This window comes from Pleurodeles waltl, chromosome 7 (genome assembly GCF_031143425.1).
Source record: "Pleurodeles waltl isolate 20211129_DDA chromosome 7, aPleWal1.hap1.20221129, whole genome shotgun sequence".
NCBI classification, from domain to species: domain Eukaryota; kingdom Metazoa; phylum Chordata; class Amphibia; order Caudata; family Salamandridae; genus Pleurodeles; species Pleurodeles waltl.
The window spans coordinates 282,071,606-282,093,058 of NC_090446.1; the positions used below are offsets into that span (position 1 = coordinate 282,071,606).

The 21,453-nt window shown below is 46.5% G+C and overlaps 1 protein-coding gene across 1 annotated transcript in view; it reads right to left on the reverse strand.

The window, feature by feature from the left end:
• RNF114 (ring finger protein 114) overlaps positions 1 to 21,453 on the reverse strand; it is a 145,756-nt gene that overhangs the window by 87,738 nt on the left and 36,565 nt on the right. Inside the window, exon 2 of the mRNA XM_069243655.1 lies at positions 7,852 to 8,002. Within this exon, the coding sequence (XP_069099756.1) occupies positions 7,852 to 8,002 (151 nt within the window). The remainder of the gene's footprint in view (positions 1 to 7,851; positions 8,003 to 21,453) is intronic.

Below are 21,453 nucleotides of genomic sequence, written 5' to 3' on the forward strand. Positions count from 1 at the left end.
TCCAATCCATAACAATCTCCCCAAAACCAATCTGCACCCACTACAATCCAAAACAATCTGCTTCATTCCAATCTGCCACACCGCAAACCATTACAATCTGCCCCTCTCAAATCCAAAACAATCTGCCCCTCTCAAATCCAAAACAATCTGCCCCTCTCAAATCCAAAACAATCTGCCCCTCTCCAATCCAAAACAATCTGCCCCACTCCAATCCAAAACAATCTGCTCCACTCCAATCCAAAACAATCTGCTCCACTCCAATCCAAAACAATCTGCTCCACTCCAATCCAAAACAATCTGCTCCACTCCAATCCAAAACAATCTGCTCCACTCCAATCCAAAACAATCTGCCCCACTCCAATCCAAAACAATCTGCCCCACTCCAATCCAAAACAATCTGCCCCACTCCAATCCAAAACAATCTGCCCCACTCCAATCCAAAACAATCTGCCCCACTCCAATCCAAAACAATCTGCCCCACTCCAATCCAAAACAATCTGCCCCACTCCAATCCAAAACAATCTGCCCCACTCCAATCCAAAACAATCTGCCCCACTCCAATCCAAAACAATCTGCCCCACTCCAATCCAAAACAATCTGCCCCACTCCAATCCAAAACAATCTGCCCCACTCCAATCCAAAACAATCTGCCCCACTCCAATCCACAACAATCTGCCCCACTCCAATCCACAACAATCTGCCCCACTCCAATCCACAACAATCTGCCCCACTCCAATCCACAACAATCTGCCCCACTCCAATCCACAACAATCTGCCCCACTCCAATCCACAACAATCTGCCCCACTCCAATCCACAACAATCTGCCCCACTCCAATCCACAACAATCTGCCCCACTCCAATCCACAACAATCTGCCCCACTCCAATCCACAACAATCTGCCCCACTCCAATCCACAACAATCTGCCCCACTCCAATCCACAACAATCTGCCCCACTCCAATCCACAACAATCTGCCCCACTCCAATCCACAACAATCTGCCCCACTCCAATCCAAAACAATCTGCCCCACTCCAATCCAAAACAATCTGCCCCACTCCAATACAGCAATCCAAAACAATCTGCCCCACTCCAATCCAAAACAATCTGCCCCTCTCAAATCCAAAACAATCTGCCCCACTCCAATCCAAAACAATCTGCTCCACTCCAATCCAAAACAATCTGCTCCACTCCAATCCAAAACAATCTGCTCCACTCCAATCCAAAACAATCTGCCCCACTCCAATCCAAAACAATCTGCCCCACTCCAATCCAAAACAATCTGCCCCACTCCAATCCAAAACAATCTGCCCCACTCCAATCCAAAACAATCTGCCCCACTCCAATCCAAAACAATCTGCCCCACTCCAATCCAAAACAATCTGCCCCACTCCAATCCACAACAATCTGCCCCACTCCAATCCACAACAATCTGCCCCACTCCAATCCACAACAATCTGCCCCACTCCAATCCACAACAATCTGCCCCACTCCAATCCACAACAATCTGCCCCACTCCAATCCACAACAATCTGCCCCACTCCAATCCACAACAATCTGCCCCACTCCAATACAGCAATCCAAAACAATCTGCCCCACTCCAATCCAAAACAATCTGCCCCACTCCAATCCAAAACAATCTGCTCCACTCCAATCCAAAACAATCTGCTCCACTCCAATCCAAAACAATCTGCTCCACTCCAATCCAAAACAATCTGCTCCACTCCAATCCAAAACAATCTGCTCCACTCCAATCCAAAACAATCTGCTCCACTCCAATCCAAAACAATCTGCTCCACTCCAATCCAAAACAATCTGCTCCACTCCAATCCAAAACAATCGGCTCCACTCCAATCCAAAACAATCTGCCCCACTCCAATCCAAAACAATCTGCCCCACTCCAATCCAAAACAATCTGCCCCACTCCAATCCAAAACAATCTGCCCCACTCCAATCCAAAACAATCTGCCCCACTCCAATCCACAACAATCTGCCCCACTCCAATCCACAACAATCTGCCCCACTCCAATCCACAACAATCTGCCCCACTCCAATCCACAACAATCTGCCCCACTCCAATCCACAACAATCTGCCCCACTCCAATCCACAACAATCTGCCCCACTCCAATCCACAACAATCTGCCCCACTCCAATCCAAAACAATCTGCCCCACTCCAATACAGCAATCCAAAACAATCTGCCCCACTCCAATACAGCAATCCAAAACAATCTGCCCCACTCCAATCCAAAACAATCAGCCCAACTCCAATCCAAAGTAATATGCCCACTCAATCCAAAGTAATATGCCCACTCAATCCAAAGTAATATGCCCACTCCAATCCAAAGAAAAGTGCCACACTCCAATCCAAAGAAAAGTGCCACACTCCAATCCAAAGAAAAGTGCCACACTCCAATCCAAAGAAAAGTGCCACACTCCAATCCAAAGAAAAGTGCCACACTCCAATCCAAAGAAAAGTGCCACACTCCAATCCAAAGAAAAGTGCCACACTCCAATCCAAAGAAAAGTGCCACACTCCAATCCAAAACGAGCTGCCACACTCCAATCCAAAACGAGCTGCCACACTCCAATCCAAAACGAGCTGCCACACTCCAATCCAAAACGAGCTGCCACACTCCAATCCAAAACGAGCTGCCACACTCCAATCCAAAACGAGCTGCCACACTCCAATCCAAAACGAGCTGCCACACTCCAATCCAAAACGAGCTGCCACACTCCAATCCAAAACGAGCTGCCACACTCCAATCCAAAACGAGCTGCCCTAATCCAGCCTACCCTACTCCAATCAAAACAATCTGCCCCACTCCAATCTGTCCCAGTACAAACAAAAACTATCTCTCCCACTCCAATGCAAAAGAATCGGCCACTGCAATCCAATGCAATCTGCCCCACTCCAGTCCACAACAATCTGTCCCACCTCTAATACACAACAATCTGCCCCACTCCAATCCACAACAATCTGCCCCACTCCAATCCACAACAATCTGCCCCACTCCAATCCACAACAATCTGCCCCACTCCAATCCACAACAATCTGCCCCACTCCAATCCACAACAATCTGCCCCACTCCAATCCACAACAATCTGCCCCACTCCAATCCACAACAATCTGCCCCACTCCAATCCACAACAATCTGCCCCACTCCAATCCACAACAATCTGCCCCACTCCAATCCACAACAATCTGCCCCACTCCAATCCACAACAATCTGCCCCGCTCCAATCCACAACAATCTGCCCCGCTCCAATCCACAACAATCTGCCCCGCTCCAATCCACAACAATCTGCCCCGCTCCAATCCACAACAATCTGCCCCGCTCCAATCCACAACAATCTGCCCCACTCCAATCCACAACAATCTGCCCCACTCCAATCCACAACAATCTGCCCCTCTTCAAACCATAACAATTTGCCACTCTCCAGTCTGTAATGCTCCAGTCTGCCCCACTCCAATCCAAAACAATCTGTCTCATTCCAATCCAAAACAATCTTCCCCTTCCCAATCCAAAACAATATGCCCAAAACCAATCTGCACCCACTCCAATCCAAAACAATCTGCTCCACTCCAATCTGCCCCACTGCAAACCACTCCAATCTGCCCAACTCCAATCCAAAACAATCTTCCCCACTCCAATCCAAAACAATCTGTCCCTCTCCAGTCCAAAACAATCTGTCCCTCTCCAGTCCAAAACAATCTGCCCCTCTCCAATCCAAAACAATCTGCCCCTCTCCAATCCAAAACAATCTGCCCCTCTCCAATCCAAAACAATCTGCCCCTCTCCAATCCAAAACAAACTGCCCCTCTCCAATCCAAAACAAACTGCCCCTCTCCAATCCAAAACAAAATGCCCCTCTCCAATCCAAAACAAAATGCCCCTCTCCAATCCAAAACAAAATGCCCCTCTCCAATCCAAAACAAAATGCCCCTCTCCAATCCAAAACAAAATGCCCCTCTCCAATCCAAAACAAAATGCCCCTCTCCAATCCAAAACAAACTGCCCCTCTCCAATCCAAAACAAACTGCCCTTCTCCAATCCAAAACAATCTGCCCTTCTCCAATCCAAAACAATCTGCCCTGTTCCACTCCAAAACAATCTTTCTCATTCCAAACAAAAACAACCTACCCCTCTCCAATCCATAATATTCTGCCCCACTCTAATCTGCCCCACTGCAAACCACTCTAATCTGCCCTACTCCAGACAACCCGGTCCAATCCAGTCCATCTAACCCCATGTCCAATTCACCCTACTCCATCGCAAGTCACCCCACTCCGTCGCAAGTCACCCCACTCCGTCGTAAGTCACCCCACTCCGTCGTAAGTCACCCCACTCCGTCGTAAGTCACCCCACTCCGTCGTAAGTCACCCCACTCCGTCGCAATGCAATTCTCTCCACTCCGTCGCAATGCAATTCTCTCCACTCCGTCGCAATGCAATTCTCTCCACTCCGTCGCAATTCTCTCCACTCCGTCGCAATTCTCTCCACTCCGTCGCAATTCTCTCCACTCTACACCAATCCACCCCAATCCAATTTAACCCACTCCAATCTAATTCACCACAATCCAACCCACTCCAGGGAAACCTATCCCACTCCAGTCCGACCCATCCTACTCCAGTCCAACCCACCCACTCTACTTAAACCCACCCCACTCCAAACCACCACATTCCATTACAATCCAGCCCACCCACTCCAATCCAACCCACCCCACTCCATCCCACCCCAATGCAGTCCACTCCACCCTATTCCAATTCAATCCAGTCAACCCCATTCCAATCTACCCCACTTCACTCCACTCCACCGCACATTAGCCCAATCCACCTCACTCTAGTCCAATCCACCCCACCCCATTCCATCCACTCAACTTCAGTCCAATCCACTCCATTATCCAATCTACCCCACTCCAGTTCACCCCAATCAAATAATTCCAACCCACCCCACTCCAGTCAATCTAATGAACCCCATTCCAAATCATCCCAATCCAATCCAATCCGCCCCACCCCAGTCCTATCACTTCTGTCCAATCCACTCACCCCAATCTAATAGAATCACCCCACTCCAATCTATCACACCCCATTGCAATCCACCCCACTCCATTCAATCCGATCCACCCCACTCCATTCAATCCAATCCACCCCACTCTACACCAATCCACCCCACAGCCTGTCCACTCCAACCCACTGCACCATATTCCACCCCATTCCACACCACTCTCTGCCACTGAACGATTGAACCTTACTCTACTCCACTCACCTGTACGACACTTTACTCCCCATACTCCACTCTACAACTCTACTACCCCCACTCCATTCTACCACACTTCACACCACTAACTTTTAGCCATGCAGAACAGCAGTCACGCTGATGTACAACATGGCAAAAACACATTGCAAAAGCCAATAACTCTTGTATAGGTGTATGTATGTGCTTTCAATCCTAAATTTCAGTAAGGCCTGACAGAATAATATCTGTAAAAGTAGCTGTAGAAGGAAATAAAATACCTCAGCATAAGCAATTAAAGGATACCACATGCCCATGAAGTATTAAGAAATAGAACTTATTTTTAAGAATGTCAGGGTTCTTTTTAGTATTGTATATCTGTAAGTTATGTGAGGGAGACTACTACTAACTACACCTTAAGCTTCCTAATGGGTGTTAACGTACATGAGGCTGCTACGGTGCCTCAATCAGAAACTACAACGCAGAATGCTGCCTTGCTGGTACTTCTGAGGATGCCAAAGTCAAAGCAAGGACACCGTTGATTCTCTCTGCCGAAGCATAACTCCAGACTGCCAAAACCATCAGATTTAAAATACCCTCCATAGCCCAGTATACATTCTCTACTCTTCTGGAATTTTCTTTTAACTTATTTTTGTTAGAAATAGATCACCTGACCTGATCTTTATTGGGGTTGCTCTATTGAATCCGATCACTAAGCTCTGTGATTGGATATGGTCTCTCAATGTGAAAAAAAACATAACTATTTATTTTCACCAACAGCTTCGTTTTTTTTGTTGGTGATGCTGATTTTAGTCTTCTATTGTGGTACACTGACTATTATTGGTAACTGGACGGTGTGGACATCTCATAATGAAGTGGGTGAAGAGCTACAGACACCACTTACAAACATGCATTCCAGTCAATAACAAGCATTTGCCAAGCCAATGGGTCACACTTATGCAAGAGCGCTTGGCTTTGCCAATTTGTTTTAGCCATGTTGTAGAACAGCGTGGCTGCTGTTCAGCATGGCTAAAAGTTAGTGATATTGAGAAGAACGATGTGTCCGAGTACAGTGGCATAAAGTGGATTGCATAGAGTGGAAGGGCACAAACTGAGGGTGCTTAGATTGGAGGGGCATGAAATAGATTGGAGGGGCATGAAATAGAGTGGAGGGGCAGAGGGTGGAGTGGCAGAGAGTGATGTAGAGGGCAGCAGTGTACTGTCGAGTGTAGAATGGAAAGGCATACAGTGGAGCAAGGTGACGTGGAATGGCAAAGAGGACGTTCCATGGAGTAAAGTTCTTTTGTCTACGGTGGAGTAGAGTGGCAGAGTTGATTGGTGTGGAGTATTGTGGAGTGGAGTGCGGTAGAGTGGAAAGGCGTAGAGTGGCACAGAGTGGAGTAGTTTGTTGTGGAGTGGCGCAGTGTGGAGTATGCAAGGTGCGATACTGCACTGGCATTACAGACAACACATTTTAAATTGAAATGACCATTACATTTGCAGAGATATCACTTTTACTGGTAAATCTTTACCATGTTAAAATGATAATGTGTTGAAATATCATCACCTAGTGTATATATTTCTTTTGATTGCATTCATATATTCCTTTTCAGCACACTTAAGGATAAAAAAAACGTGCATTTGTGCTCTCCTAATTCAGCCATAATCTGAAATATTTTCACAGTTCATTTACATGCATTAAAATGTTGTTGTGTGCTAGAAAAAAAGCTTTTCATTTCACTCCCAGAGATTGAAAGATAAATACTTTCACTTTGAAGACAGAGAAAGCAAAGTGAACACTAACCTCCCTCTGAAGACAGAGCCTGAAATCTGGGCCCTGTCTCTGAATGCACAGCAAATGTGACAAGAACAAAATGTATAGGCCTGTTTACAGAAAGTGAGCAATTGTGGAAGAATAAACAGGCTATGCTCCATGGAATGGACTAACTCACACTGGACAGCCTAACACAAACAAAGTCAGCAACTAGAAAGCAAGCAACTGTGAGTTACAAACCACAAAGTCAATGGTAAGCACTGGGCAGAACGGAAGACCAGGGAAGCTAGCAGAAAGACCACAAGACGTTTTCAGCAAACCAGACCGCTGAACGGTCTGGAAGCTTTGACCTAAAAAAAGCACTGTTTTAATTGCTTTTATAAAGTATGCCAATAGTTACAGTGCTACAGATGAAGCAGAGAACTCTGCTGCAAGTTCCACTTTGAAGAACATTTCCTTAGTTATTGGAGTTAAACCTGAATTTTTTTATGACATTTGTTAACTAATATGTAAAACTAAGTTATTTCCAATTGCTTCTGCTCGTGCAATGTTAAATCACAACACTCCAAGGTATACTAGAATTGGAGTTTTCTTACCATAAATAAAGAAAGCATTCCAATATGGAGTAGCCATAATTGAGGCCTCCTCTCCCTCCATAATATTCTAAGCAGGTCCTGAACTGCTATTTTAAAAACAACTTGCACACATAACAGTTAAGTACTGACAGAGGGGACACAACAGTTACGTACTGATATAAGGGACACTTAAATTAGCAGCCCTCAAGCACCTTCAAAGTGGGTACGTATCAGAAAAACAGGCAGTCGCTTGTGGTAATTGACATACTTTTTTATCACAGCCTCTGCACGTAGATTCCGTTGATTCAATGAGCTTTTCCAATTCTAGGGCTCTTGTGCCAGGTGTTAAGCTAGAGCGGCACACGCCGCAAACCGGTTTTCTTGGTTTGAGACACTCCTGCAGGCACGACGTACAAAAGCTGAAATGCGGAAAACAGAACGGTTATGTGCAAAAACATTACTACGGAGCTCCTCTGCATAACAAACTATGTAGAGCTAATTATACAATAGTAAATTCTGGGGCATTTAGATGTGTCAAAATACATCCTAGGATAAAGATTAGAACTATTAGAAATTAAAGATTAAAAAAATAGAATTACATGTAAAATGTCAGGCTTCCTAGGATGTGGATTCTTAGAGATGACAGAGGCAGAAACGTACAAGTTACTTACCGTCGGTAACACTTTGTCAGGTGGATACAGTAGCTACCTGTGGATTAATCACCTTATGAATTCTCCCAATGTGCCAGTTTTAGATCGACATTTTTTCCTAACTCTACACATCGGTGTCACAATTGTGCGGCTCCGCACGCAACTCCATCTGACGTCATTGGAGCCATAAGACGTCTTCTCCAGCGTGCTGATGTCAGTTTCTCCAGCGTGCTGATGTCAGTTTCACCACTTTGTACCGTGCCTTTGAGGCAAACAGGTGAATACCGACATTACAAGCAAGCACAACATGTGCCAACTCAATATATATACATTAAAAAATCCTTTATACATATATATAAAAATCAAATGCACATAAAACATATATATATATATATATATATATATATATATATATATATATAACATCAATAGTACTCTTAGTATGACAAGACAGGCAACGGGGAGGCGGGTGGGACTGTGAGGAATCCACAGGGAGCTACTGTATCCATCAGAAAAAGCATTACCAAAAGGTAAGTAACTTGTTCTTCTGATGGATACAACTACCTGTGGATTCCACATCTTATGAATAGAACCCCAAAGCAGTCCCACACTCCGAGGCGGGTGCCCGACTGGTCAAACCAAAAAGTCCTGCAAAGCATAACGGGCAAAATGGCCATCCCTCCTCACTTACGAGTCTAAACAATAATGCTTTGCAAAAGTGTGGAGGGAAGCCCAAGTTGCTGCCTTACAAATATCAGCAACTGCCACACCTCTAGCCAAAGTGGCAGACTTAGTCCTAGCGGAATGGGCCCTAATGCCCTCAGGAGGAACTTTCTTTGCTAGAGAATATCAAATATTTATGCAAAGAATGACCCACCTTGAAAGAGTCCTCTTATGGATGGCTCTGCCCTTCATTTTGCCCACATATTCAATGAAGAGCTGATCATCAATTCTGAAGTTTCTTGTCCTTTCTATGTAGAAGCTTAGGGCCCTTCACGGATCCAAGCGATGCAGCCTTTCCTCCTCCTTTGATGGATGGTGAGGAGGGTAAAAGGACAGAAGAGTTATAGATTGTCCCAGATGGAAGGGAGTGACTACCTTAGGAGGGAAAGCCGTCCTGGTTCTCAGCACCACTTTGTTAGAATGAAAGGTAGTGAAAGGTGGTTTCACATAAAAGCCTGAAGCTCACTCACACATCTAGCCGACGTGATGGCTGTTAGAAAAACTGTCTTAAAAAACTAAGAGCCTCAACGGGCAAGGATGCATAGGTTCAAACGTTGAACCCATCAAAAAAGTCAAAACTAAATTAAAATCCCACTGAGGCATTATAAACGGAGTGGGAGGAAACTTGTTTGTTAAGCCTTTAAGGAACCTACGAACTATAGGGGACTTAAATAAGGAAGATTGATCAGGTAGGCAAAGAAAAGTAGACAGTGTTGATAAACACCGTTTCACTATCGCAACTGCGCAACCTTTCTGTGCTAAGGAAAGAGCAAACTGCAAAATATTAGATAAATGGGCCTTTAAGGGATCAATTTGTCTCTCTCCACACCAAGTAACACATTTTGCCAATCTACAAGCACAGACAGTCTTGGTGGAGTGTCACCTGGCCAATAAGATCACATCCACCACTTCTGGAGGGAGAGAAAAAGTACTCTGAATGCCCCATTCAATCTCCAGGTACGTAGGTGCAGGCTCTGGAGGTGGGAGTATAGAACCTGCCCCTGTGACTGCAAGAGGTGGTCTGCCTTGTGAGGGAGACGGAGTGGAGGGCACGGTGAGAGTTTAAGAATGTCTGTCTACCACACCCTTCTTGGCCAATCCGGTGCTATTACATTTGACTTGGACCTGTTCTTGGCAAATCTTCCTCAGACCTCGAGAAATCAAGGGTATGGGAGGGAACCTGAAAAGCAGCTGGTCGCTCCGGGTCAGCTGGAAAACGTCCCCCAACGCCCCTTGCATCAGATACTGGAGGCTGCAGAACGACGGCAGTGTGCGTTCTTGTGAGGGGCAAACAGGTCTGTCTGAGGTGCTCTTCAAATCCGGAAGACGTGAAGAACCACGTCCGGATGGAGACGCCACTCGTGATCGGCAAAAAAGTGCAGACTGAGACTGCCCGCAAGTACGTCGAGCACTCCGGACAGATGGCTTGCTACTATGCAAATCCGAAGGTCCTTTGCCCATGACCAGAGTCGTAGAGCCTCTCTACAGAGAAGGTACGACTCTGCTCCTCCCAGCTTATTAATGTACCACATCGCGGTAGTGTGGTCTGTTAAGACTTGTACCGACTGACCGCGAATGGACGGGAGGAAGGCCTTGAGAAGCAGATGCATCACCCACAATTTCAACAGATTGATGTGAAACATCTGTTCTACTGGAGACCAAAGGCCTTTGATCTCCAGGTCCCTCATATGAGCTTCCCACACTAGAGTGGAAGCATCCGTTATGACTGTGGTCACCGGAGGCGGAAGTCAAAACGGCCTTCCCAGATAGAGGTTACCGGCCACTGACCACTATTGCAGATCCACCCCAGCATCTTTGGAGATATTTATCGACTCCTCGAGATCCCCTTTGTGTCGAAGCCACTGTTTGCGGAGGCACCATTGGAGAGCCCTCATGTGCCAACGTGTGTGAGTGACCAACAGGATACAGGAAGCAAGCAGACGTAGGACCTTGAGGACTGGAACAGCCATCTCAAACATTTGAATCATCAACAGAAGGTCCAGAACCCTCTGGGGTGGAGGGTAGGCCTGATTCAATGTTGTATCCAGTACTGCCCCTAAGAAAAGGAGGCATTGAGAGGGCTCCAGGTGAGACTTGGGCACATTTACTGTCAAGCCTAGGTTGAACAACAACTGGGTTGTCACCTGCAAATGATATGGCACAAACTCTGGGGACTCCGCTTTGATCAGCCAATCGTCCAGGTATATTCCCTTCCTTCTGAGGTCGGGTGCAACCACTGCTATCACCTTTGTGAAGACTCGAGGTGCGGAAGTCAGACCAAAAAGAAGGACTGCAAAATGGTAGTGCTGTGACCCTACCATGAACTGGACATACTTCCTGCGTGACTTCAGAATAGGGATATGAAAATAGGCATCCTGCAAGTCAATGGACACCATCCAGTCCTCCTTGTTCAACACAAGAAGCACCAGTGCTAGGGTCAGCATTTTAAACTTTTCCTGTTTGAGGAACCAATTCAAAATCCTCAGGTCCAAGACAGGCCCCAAATCAACCATCCTTCCTGGGAAACAGGAAATACCTTGAATAACATCCCTGATCACTTTCCTGCTCCGGAACCAACTCCACTGCATCTTTTAACAAAAGGGTGTACACCTCCTGCTGAAGCAAAAGGAGATGTTCTTCTGAATAAAATGAATGAGGGGAGGGAAAGGGGGAGGAAACTTCCGAAAGGGAAGGGCATAACATTTTTTCACTAGGCTCAAAACCCAAGAGTCCAATGTTACTAACTCCCATTTGTGGACAAAATGCAACAGCCTTCCACCTACGGGAAGGACATGCTGGTGAATGGAGCGAGAATTAGGGCTGCTTACCTGGCTGGATTCCCCCAGAGGATGAAGAGGAGGAGGAACTCTCACACGACACCCTATAGGACGTGTAGAGAGGTTTGACAGGCTGTTGGAATTGGGACTTCTGCCTCCCACAAAAGGAAGACCCACGGCCAAACCCTCTGAATCTGCAGGAAGGTCTGAAGGGCGTAAAAGAAGCCTGAAGGCACAAAGAGCTTGCAGGGGCTCTGCTATCCTTGAACCTTTCCAGGGCCGAGTCCACCTTTGCCCCAAACAATCTTACACCATCAAATGGGAGGCCCATCAATGTAGCCTGCACATCACAGGAAAAACCAGAACCTCTGAGTCAAGCATGTCTCCTAGTCGCAATGGAAGTCCCCATGACTAACAACTGAGTCCACAGTGTCCAGACCTGAGTGAATCACCTGCTTAGCTGCCGCTTAACTGTCCTACAACAGTGCACTAAAATGTTTCTGTGCTTCCTGCGGCAATTTAGGGACGGCCTCCTTTGCCGTATCCGTTAGGGCATAAATGTATCTCCCCAGTAAACAAGTTGCATTCAGAGATTTTACGGCCATGCTCTCTGAGGAGGAGCATTTCTTTGCCCACTGCTCCATGCGCTTTGACTCCCTATTAGATGGTGTTGTAGGGAATGATCCTGGAGCCGATCTTGAAGAACTAGAAGTTTGTACCACCAAGTTTTGCGGTGTTGGGACAAAAATTTAAGATCACCTGAAGCAACTTTGTAACTTCTGGCTACAGTCTTTGAAACCACAGATGCAGTAACCGGTTTCTTCCATATTTCTACTATGGGTTCTGTCAAAGCGTCATTGAATGGGAGAAGGGGCTCTGAACAGGAAGCTGATGGATGTAGAACCTCTGTCAGAATATTGTTTTTTAACTCTGACGCAGGCAGTAGTAAGTCCCAAAACTTTGCCGCCTTCCTAATCGCCCCATGGTAGGTAGTTGCTTCACCTTCAGGGGATAAAAGCTCCCACTCAGGGGACGAATCCAACCCACTAGCAGTATCCAATCCCTGGAAGTCATCAAAAGGCCCAGGAATTTCTCCTTCTTCCAACTGTTGTTGTTCCTCCAGATACTGTTGCTCTTCTAAAAGTCTTAAGGTCTTCCTTCTACAACTTAGCCTAGTCTCCAAATGTGGCATCCATAGAGAATTCATAAACGTCGGCAACACCCTTAGGAGGAGTCCTTAGCTGGGCACTTTGTTCCTTTTCAGAGCAATATCTAGTAAGAAAATTGCTGATGACACATATTGCTCTATCCTAGTTATCTAGTGGGTCTGACATATTGGGCAAGGCCTCAGCCTGGTGTAGTAGGATAAACAATAGAGGTTGCATTCTTGATAGCAAGGTATTTCCCCACTTCAAGCTCAGTAACTCTATTTGAAAAGGTCAAGGAAGTGGCTAAATTCCAAACAGTTTTAGAGCTGTGTGGAATCCACCCATTCATGTATAATTCTAGCCCACCCAGGGAAAATTCAGCAATAATATATAAAAAGCATAGTTGTATTGACTCTTGTTTATTTTAGTGTTCAAGATCCATTCTTGATAGCAATAAAAACGAATTATGAAGCAAGGGAAGAAGTCACAATATGAGTCAGGGGTGTGGAATTTAATAAAATATCTACTTGTTCATGGGACAGGTTGCTTCTTAAATCTACTTGTCCTGTAAAAAAAATCTACTTGTCCCTTTGGTGCATATAGTGCAGTGACAACTTATGGCAGCAATCTCATTAAGTAAGAACTCTGGTAATAGCCTCTCTGATTTTGCCAGGGCTACTGCTACAATAGCTCTTGAATACTTTCAATATCAATCCCTAAAAAAGCAATTTCTTTATTTTGCCATCTTTCCGCAGATCTATATACTGGGGCTCGAGGGAGCAGTAAGCAATAGTTCCAGGGCTGGAATGTCTTTGGATCTGCAAACCAACTGACTTGCATGTTTTAAGGATTTTCACCAACTCTTCTCTAATCTTTTCCCATAATGAGAAAGGTTGGAAGTTTACTCCTGACAAAGGAAGAAGTAGAAGTTCCTCCAGGGTTGGGAAAAAAGTGGTTGGAGGGAAAGTGAACTTGTAAATGCTCAATATATTTTCACATGAGCAAATCTACTCATGCATATCTGCTCATGCTAAAATACAGTTAACAAATCTTTTTGAGGAGTACGATTTCCTTGTCTACTTTTTTAAGTTCTTGTGAATTCATGAAAGCTAGTAATTCAAAGACACATACTGCAGGTGCACTTTTGTGACTTTCTTTAAGAACTGCGACCCTAATTAGGTCTGGCGTTAACAAAGACATTTTGGGCCTCATTACGACCCTGGCGGCCGGCGGTAAGCTGGGCTTAACACCGCCAACAGGCTGGCGGTGTTACTCCAGCTATTATGACCGTGGCGCAATAGCCACGGCCATACCGCCAGCCCCTCCACTATACCGCCAGGCTTTTGCCTGGCGGTCATAATCCCCGACCACCAGCCTGGCCACGGTGGTAAACACTGCCATGGAAAGGCTGGCGGTAAGGGGGTCTTGGGGTGCCCCTGGGGGCCCCTGCACTTCCCATGCACTTGGCATGGGAAGTGCAGGGGCCCCCAGGCATATCCCCGTCACGCATTTCAATACCCGAATTTTGGGCAGTGAAATGTGCGACGGGTGCTACTTCACCTGCTGCACATCAGCATTGCCGCCGGCTCTATCACGAGCCGGCAGCAATGTTGATGTGACTTTTCCGCTGGGCCAGCGGACGGTAACACTGTTACCGTCTGCTGGCCCAGCGGAAAAGCCATAATAAGGAGCCAGAAATGCCGCCGGCACTGGCAGTATTCTGTCTCCCGCAGCCTCAGCGATTTTTTTTAAAGATCGCCAAGGTTGTAATGAGGGCCTTTGTTTTTATTAAACTTCTATTTCTCTCTCTACCTATTGGCTGGCTTTACTGTGAGTGATCGCATTCTGCTCTTCCACAAGGAGCATGTTGGCACACAAAGTAGTTTTGTTAAGTGCCAGGAACCACTGTGGCAATCAGTGGTGTAACAAAACTGGAGGCCCTCCATGCAAAGAACATGGAGTGCCTCCCTTCCAGACTCACTCAGGGCAGGTGCTGTGCTAAAGGGGCCCCCTGGAGAGGGGCTGCAGGGCCTTTGCTATGCCACTAGTGGCAGTGTGTGCTTTTTTGAAACCAAAAATGTTTTTTTTTCTTTTTGCAAGTGTTTGTTACAATGATGAGGGCCTGACAGCTCCCACAACAATAAAGTGCTACAAAAGTCATGTCAAAACAAGACATGCATCGACAAAACCAAGAGACTCACACAAGATGTCAGATTGGTTGGCTTTGCCAGTGCTTGTTTATTTTCATGCTTCCTATAATCATGTTGAAAATGGTTACACTGATTTTCCATTAGGAATATTTTTGGGAAATACTAGCATGCATCAATAGATTTTACTAAATGACGCTACAAAGATATAGCATCTAAAAGTTCATAGTTCTGTAACGTTTTTTTTCCTAATTGCATTTTTTCTGAACATTTCATTTTCAAAGCAAAGAATCATCACTCTTGCTTACAAGCTTCTGCAAATATTTGCATCTAATCAGAGAGCCTTCTGGGAGCATTATACTTAGCCTCTGTTAAACGTTTCAAACATGTGTATACACTTTTTCTTTTTTTACTGGAACCACTGTCAGCAGTGCAGTGTGGCCTTACAATGCCTATGTACAGCGCCCACCCTAATAATTAAGGTTGTTAATTAATGAACCATAAATACAAGTTAAAACAGCATTAGCATATGGACACACATATTACCTCAACTGCAGCCAGTTCCCTTCTCTGTAAACTGGCAGCCAAAGGGTTTGGGCTGTAGGAGGTGGGGCCTACTTGTCCATAGGCAAAATAAACATGAAAACTTGTTGCCCTTCACCCCAAACAATATGTCCTGCGGGGATAGGAATTCCACATTCCTGATCACTCTTACTTACAAGCTTCTGCAAACATTTGCATCTAACCAGAGAGCATTCTGGGAGCATTATAGTTAGGCTCTTATTGTTAAACTTTTCAAACAAGTGGGTACACTTTTTCTATTGGAATTATTGTCAGTAGTGCAGTGTGACCTTAAAATGTTTATTTACAGAACTCGACCTAATCATAAAGGCTTTTCATTAATGAACCATAAATACAAGTTTGAACAGCATTAACATATGAACACACATATTACCTCAGCTGCAGACAGTTTCCTTCTCTGTAAATTGGCAAAGGGTTTGTGCTGCTGGGGGTTGGGCCTACTTGTCCCAAGGACAAAATGAACATGAAAACTTGTTACCTTTGATCCCAAACAATATGTCCCAGGTGTCAGGCTATAGGAATTCCAAATCCACATCTCTGCTGTGGTTAACACAGAGATAACCTAACTCTGCTCCTTTATAGCTAAAAAAGCACCTGAAACAATATCTGGTAGAGTGGCTGGAATAAAACCAGTTTATCCTTCTATTTATTTGTCTGTTGCCTTCAGGTGTTATTACAAAGATATGCAGGGAGAGGATCTTGATTCTATGGTTCCCCCTATTAAGTGAGCTCCAAAAACATGTATATCAACACCACCTTGTTGCACAGAACAAATTGCGCAGCAGTTGAATGGCGTATGAGGAAACTAGCAAATAAGGCATTCTGAACATCATCACCAAATAATCCACCAGTGACTCTTTAAGTCACAGGTTTTATCTTTACAATATTTGAGGAATCTAACAACAGAATATGGGTTTATGCTGAACTCAATGAAAGATTACTAAGTTGGTCTTCTATTAAGATCCCTTCAGAAGAGCCACAGCATGACACCTGTGTTGTAGGATAAGCTGGAGCAATATAGGGATGAGATGTAGGTTGCAAGATACAAGCACAGTCACACAGTGAGCTCGTCTGACTATGCCTTCTTGGACAGGGAGTCACGGTTTGGGCATTTGATTGGGAAGAAATGTAAATGAAAAATGTTGCAGACTGTATAGTACTTGGAGGGAAAAAAAGCCCAAAAAAAGCCGAGAGTGACGGAGGCCTCCTAGTAGCTCTGAGATCATCATACAAACTAATGTGGTAACTGCTGAGAGATCCATATGATCAGGGTTCAGCAGCAGGCTGCCCCGCTCTGAAATGCATGGTGATCACAATACCTGCAGCGAGAACAGAGGTCACTGGGAATACTCAATCGGGCATAAATAACATAGAAGGTTGAATTGTATTGTATGCTCCACTGTACTCCACCAAGCAATACACTGGGCGACATTACCAAGTAACAATCTGTCAAACAATTATCTATTGAAAATAGGTATGAAATGGGGCATAATCCCTACACCCAAACTTACTTGGAAAAAGCAGCCAACATGGTTGAAGAATCCATTAGACAGGGAAGCACTATGGGCAAACAATCCAGAACTATTTCATAGAGGATGAGGGTACAGCATCTTACCAAGTAATTGAGTGGGAGGGTGACATTAAAAGGAGCAAGCATAAGAACCACAGAAGGCGAATGGGGGACACTGGAAACAAACCTCAATCAGTCAGAATGAGTAACAAGAGAGTTAGAGAAAGCAGAGACAATTGACCCTTCAGTAGAGCTCGACCTAATCAAGGAGAAGGAAACATATATGCAAAGCTGCAGTAAAATCTTCAGGAAAAATAAAACCCTTGCTAACAAATATCCCTATTCTGAACACACACCTGTCAGAAGAAGCTAGCATGCACACAAGAATCAATCAACACAGCCTAAAGAATACTACGCAACACTATATTTAGATACTGTAGCTCAAGATGAGACAGACCTTAGCAACTTTTTGGGAAGTGTACAGCCTCCTCAGATACCTCATGATTGTCTAGAAACACTAGGGGCCTGATTTTAACCTTGGCGGACGGCGGAGGCCGTCCGCCAAGGTTCCGCCACCAAATGACCGCACCGCGGTCACAAGACCTCGGCGGCCATTCTAACATTTCCTCTGGGCCGGCGGGCGCTCTCCAAAAGAGCGCCCGCCGGCCCAGAGGAAATGCCCCTGCAACGAGGACGCCGGCTCAGAATTGAGCCGGCGTAGTTGCAGGGGTGCGACGGGTGCAGTTTGCACCCGTCGCGTATTTCAGTGTCTGCATGGCAGACACTGAAATACTTTGCGGGGCCCTCTTATGGGGGCCCCTGCAGTGCCCATGCCATGGGCATGGGCACTGCAGGGGCCCCCCAGGGACCCCGCGGCACCCCCTACCGCCATCCTGTTCCTGGCGGGAGACCCGCCAGGAACAGGATGGCGGTAGGGGGTGTCAGAATCCCCATGGCTGCGGAGCGCGCTCCGCAGCCATGGAGGATTCCCCCGAGCAGCGGAAAGTCGGCGGGAGACCGCCGACTTTCCGCTTCTGACCGCGGCTGAACCGCCGCGGTCAGAATGCTCGTGGGAGCACCGCCAGCCTGTTGGCGGTGCTCCCGTGGTCGGTGGCCCTGGCGGCCACCGGCCGCCAGGGTCAGAATGACCCCCTAGGTGTCCCAATAATAGAGCGAGAGTTAAGGCAGGTGATTCTTTCCTTGGTGAGAGGGAAAACACCTGGGACAAATGGTTGACCCATTCACTTTTATACAAAGTACAAACAAATAATTGCAACCAAACTGCTCAAAATGTATGAGGAGGCAAGAGACTGGGGCAGCTTTCCCGTTACAACTAAGGAGGCCTTGATAACATTAGTGTTAAAACCAGATTGGAACCTGTTGGAAATGGCCCTTTTTGTAGGGTTATCCCCAAACTTTTTGCTGTCTTCCTCCTATTTTTTCAGGTCTGTTTTTGCTGGTTTATTGTCTCTACACACTTTACCACTGCTAATCAGTGCTAAAGTGCAACTGCTCCCTATAGAAATTGTACTGTTGATTGATTTATCCATGATTGGCATATTTGATTTACTGTTAAGTCCCTAGTAAAGTGCACTAGAGTTGCCCAGGGCCTGTAACTCAAATGCTACTAGTGGGCCTGCAGCACTGGTTGGGCCACCCACATAAGTAGCTCTGTAATCTTGTCTCAGACCTGACACTGCAGTGTTTGTGTGTGCAGTTTTAAACTGCCCCACTTGCCAGGCCTCAACCTTCCCTTTTACTACATGTAAGGCACCCCTAAGTTAGGCCCTAGGTAGCCCTATGGGCGGGGTGAAGTGTATGTTTAAGGTAGGACATGTACTAGTGTGTTTTATATGTCCTTACAGGGAGATACTGCCAAATTCGGTTTTCACTGTGCAAGACCTATCTCTCTCATAGGTTAACATGGGGGCTGCCTTTAAATATCCTTAAAGCGTAGATTCCCTTTGAGAGTAGATAAAAATGAGGAGTTTAGGGTCTCTGAACTCACAATTTAAAAATACAACTTTTAGTGAAGTTGGTTTTTAAATTGTCTGTTTGAAAATACCACTTTTAGAAAGTAGGCATTTTCTTGCTTATACCATTCTGTGACTCTGCCTGTTTGTGGATTGTCTGTCTGGGTCAGTTTGACAGTTGGGCTGTTCACACCTCTCCTCTAGTCAGTGACACAAAAAGGGGCGGGGTGTAGCATGCATATCCTGATAAGCCATCTGAGCTAGAGAGGAGTGGTCATTCACACCTGAAAGGACTTTGCCTGCCCTCACACAACGCAGTCTCCGACCCCCTGGTGTGCGTCTGGGGCCTGGCCTGAACAAGGAAGGATCTTGCAAACACTTGAGACTTTGCTTTGAAGTTTGCCAATTTCAAAGGCAGAACTGGGTATAAGAAGAAGACCCAAAACCCCAGACTTTTAGAATCTTTCGGGAATCAAGAGGAACCTCTGCCCAGGAAAAGAGCTGAAGGAGGAATACTGTCCCTTTGCTGTGTTGCTTTGCTGGACTTGCCTGCAGTTGCTGCTTCTGCCTGAAAAGAGTGCAAAGGGTGAAATTTGCTGTGTGTCCTGCTTGAGACAATTCTCCAAGGGCTTGGAGTAGAGCTTGCCTCCTGTTGGAAGTCTCAGGGACACCAAAGACTTCAGTTTCCTCGACCTGCAGCACTGGGAACTCTGTGTTTTGTGCTGTCCAAGAGGAGAAACCACAGAAACGCCTGCAACGATGCCGCTGGCCTGCGCCGTGACCTGCCGATGCCGCATGGAGTCGCATTGCCCCGCTTCGCACCGCGACCCTGGTCTCACGAATGCTGTCATCGGATGACTTCACCGAGCCGCTGCTCGCACCGCGACCTGTGGGCCCCGCACCCCGGCGTCACCTGCTCACACCGCAGCCTGGTCATCCCCGACGAGGTCGCTCCTGCTGACACAGGCGACGCTGCCTGCACCGTGGCCTGTGGTCACCGCTCGTGAGGAGCACGAAGCACCGTCCCGTCCTGCGCCACAGCCCCGGTCCACCGATACCAGCACCATCGGCTCCAGTGTCATCACCAGGCATCCTTGCCTGCACCGTGGCCTGTGGACACCGCTCGTGAGGGTCACGAAGCATTGTCCCGCACAGCTGGCTTTGGCCTACAGACAACAGCGCTTCCCCAACGACGAGGCCGCTGCCTACACCGTGACATGTGGATACTGCACACTGCACCGCTTCACACCGCAGCCCTGGTCTCACCGACGCCGCTGGACGCCGTCACCGAGCAGTTGCCTGCACCGTGATCTGTGGGCACCGCACGTCGCATTGTCCCGCTTCGTACCGCTGCCCCGAAGCCATCCCCGCCAGCACACCTGATTTCATCAGCCCGGAGTTCGTTCCCCGAGATTTGTGACTTCAAGGGCCCGACGACTCCTGCACCGACTCTGGAACTGACGCGAGCGACGCCGCTCACCGTGAGGATCACGACGCCCTGCGAATCCAAGGTACTGTTTGTGGGTCTTCCCAATACCGCAGCTGGCCCGTGACGCCGAGGCCAGTCTGAACCTTTGGTTTTGTTCTTCACGACGCCGTGATAGCCCCAGGTGGAGTTATCGACTTCAAGGAAATGTATTGTTAAGTACATCTTGCAGCATTCATATTTTTATTACTGTATGTTGGATTTTTTATCGTATTTGGTCTTGTTTTATATAGATAAATATTGGCTATTTTTCTAAAACTGGTGTGTGTCCTTTTGTAGTGTTTTCACTTATTACTGTGTGTTATGTGCAAATGCTTTACACATTGCTTCTGAGATAAGCCTGACTGCTCGTGCCAAGCTACCAAGGGGGCGAGCAGGGGTTATCTGAGCAGGTATCTCCCTTATCCCGACTAGGGTGAGGGTCCCTACTTGGACAGCGTGCAAACCGACTGCCAACTAGAGACCCCATTTCTAACAGAACCCAACTGAGTTGGCCTTGTACCAGCTTTTATCTATCCTTACCAACTATTATAAAATACGAAGTATGATACTTGCCTAAAAGTTACTCCCGTTATTGCCCGAGCTCTTTTGCGAAGATCAAAATAGGTTAATTCCCTGCAGAAACACCTCCCTTGACCTGCACAGATTCTGTTGTATCCAAGAAGAAGCATGTAACCCATGGCCCAACTCAGCATGCTTGGTGAGAAATCTGTAAGAGGCTTTTAAGACTGTGAAATAGGAATATATGTATTAAGTCACTTTACCGTGGGTGGACAGATAATCTCCTGGCTATGGTTTCTCTATGAGTTTCAGACCGCTAGAGTGAAGACAGGTTGCCATGCTTCAGATTCCTAGGCAATATGCAGGGAGACGA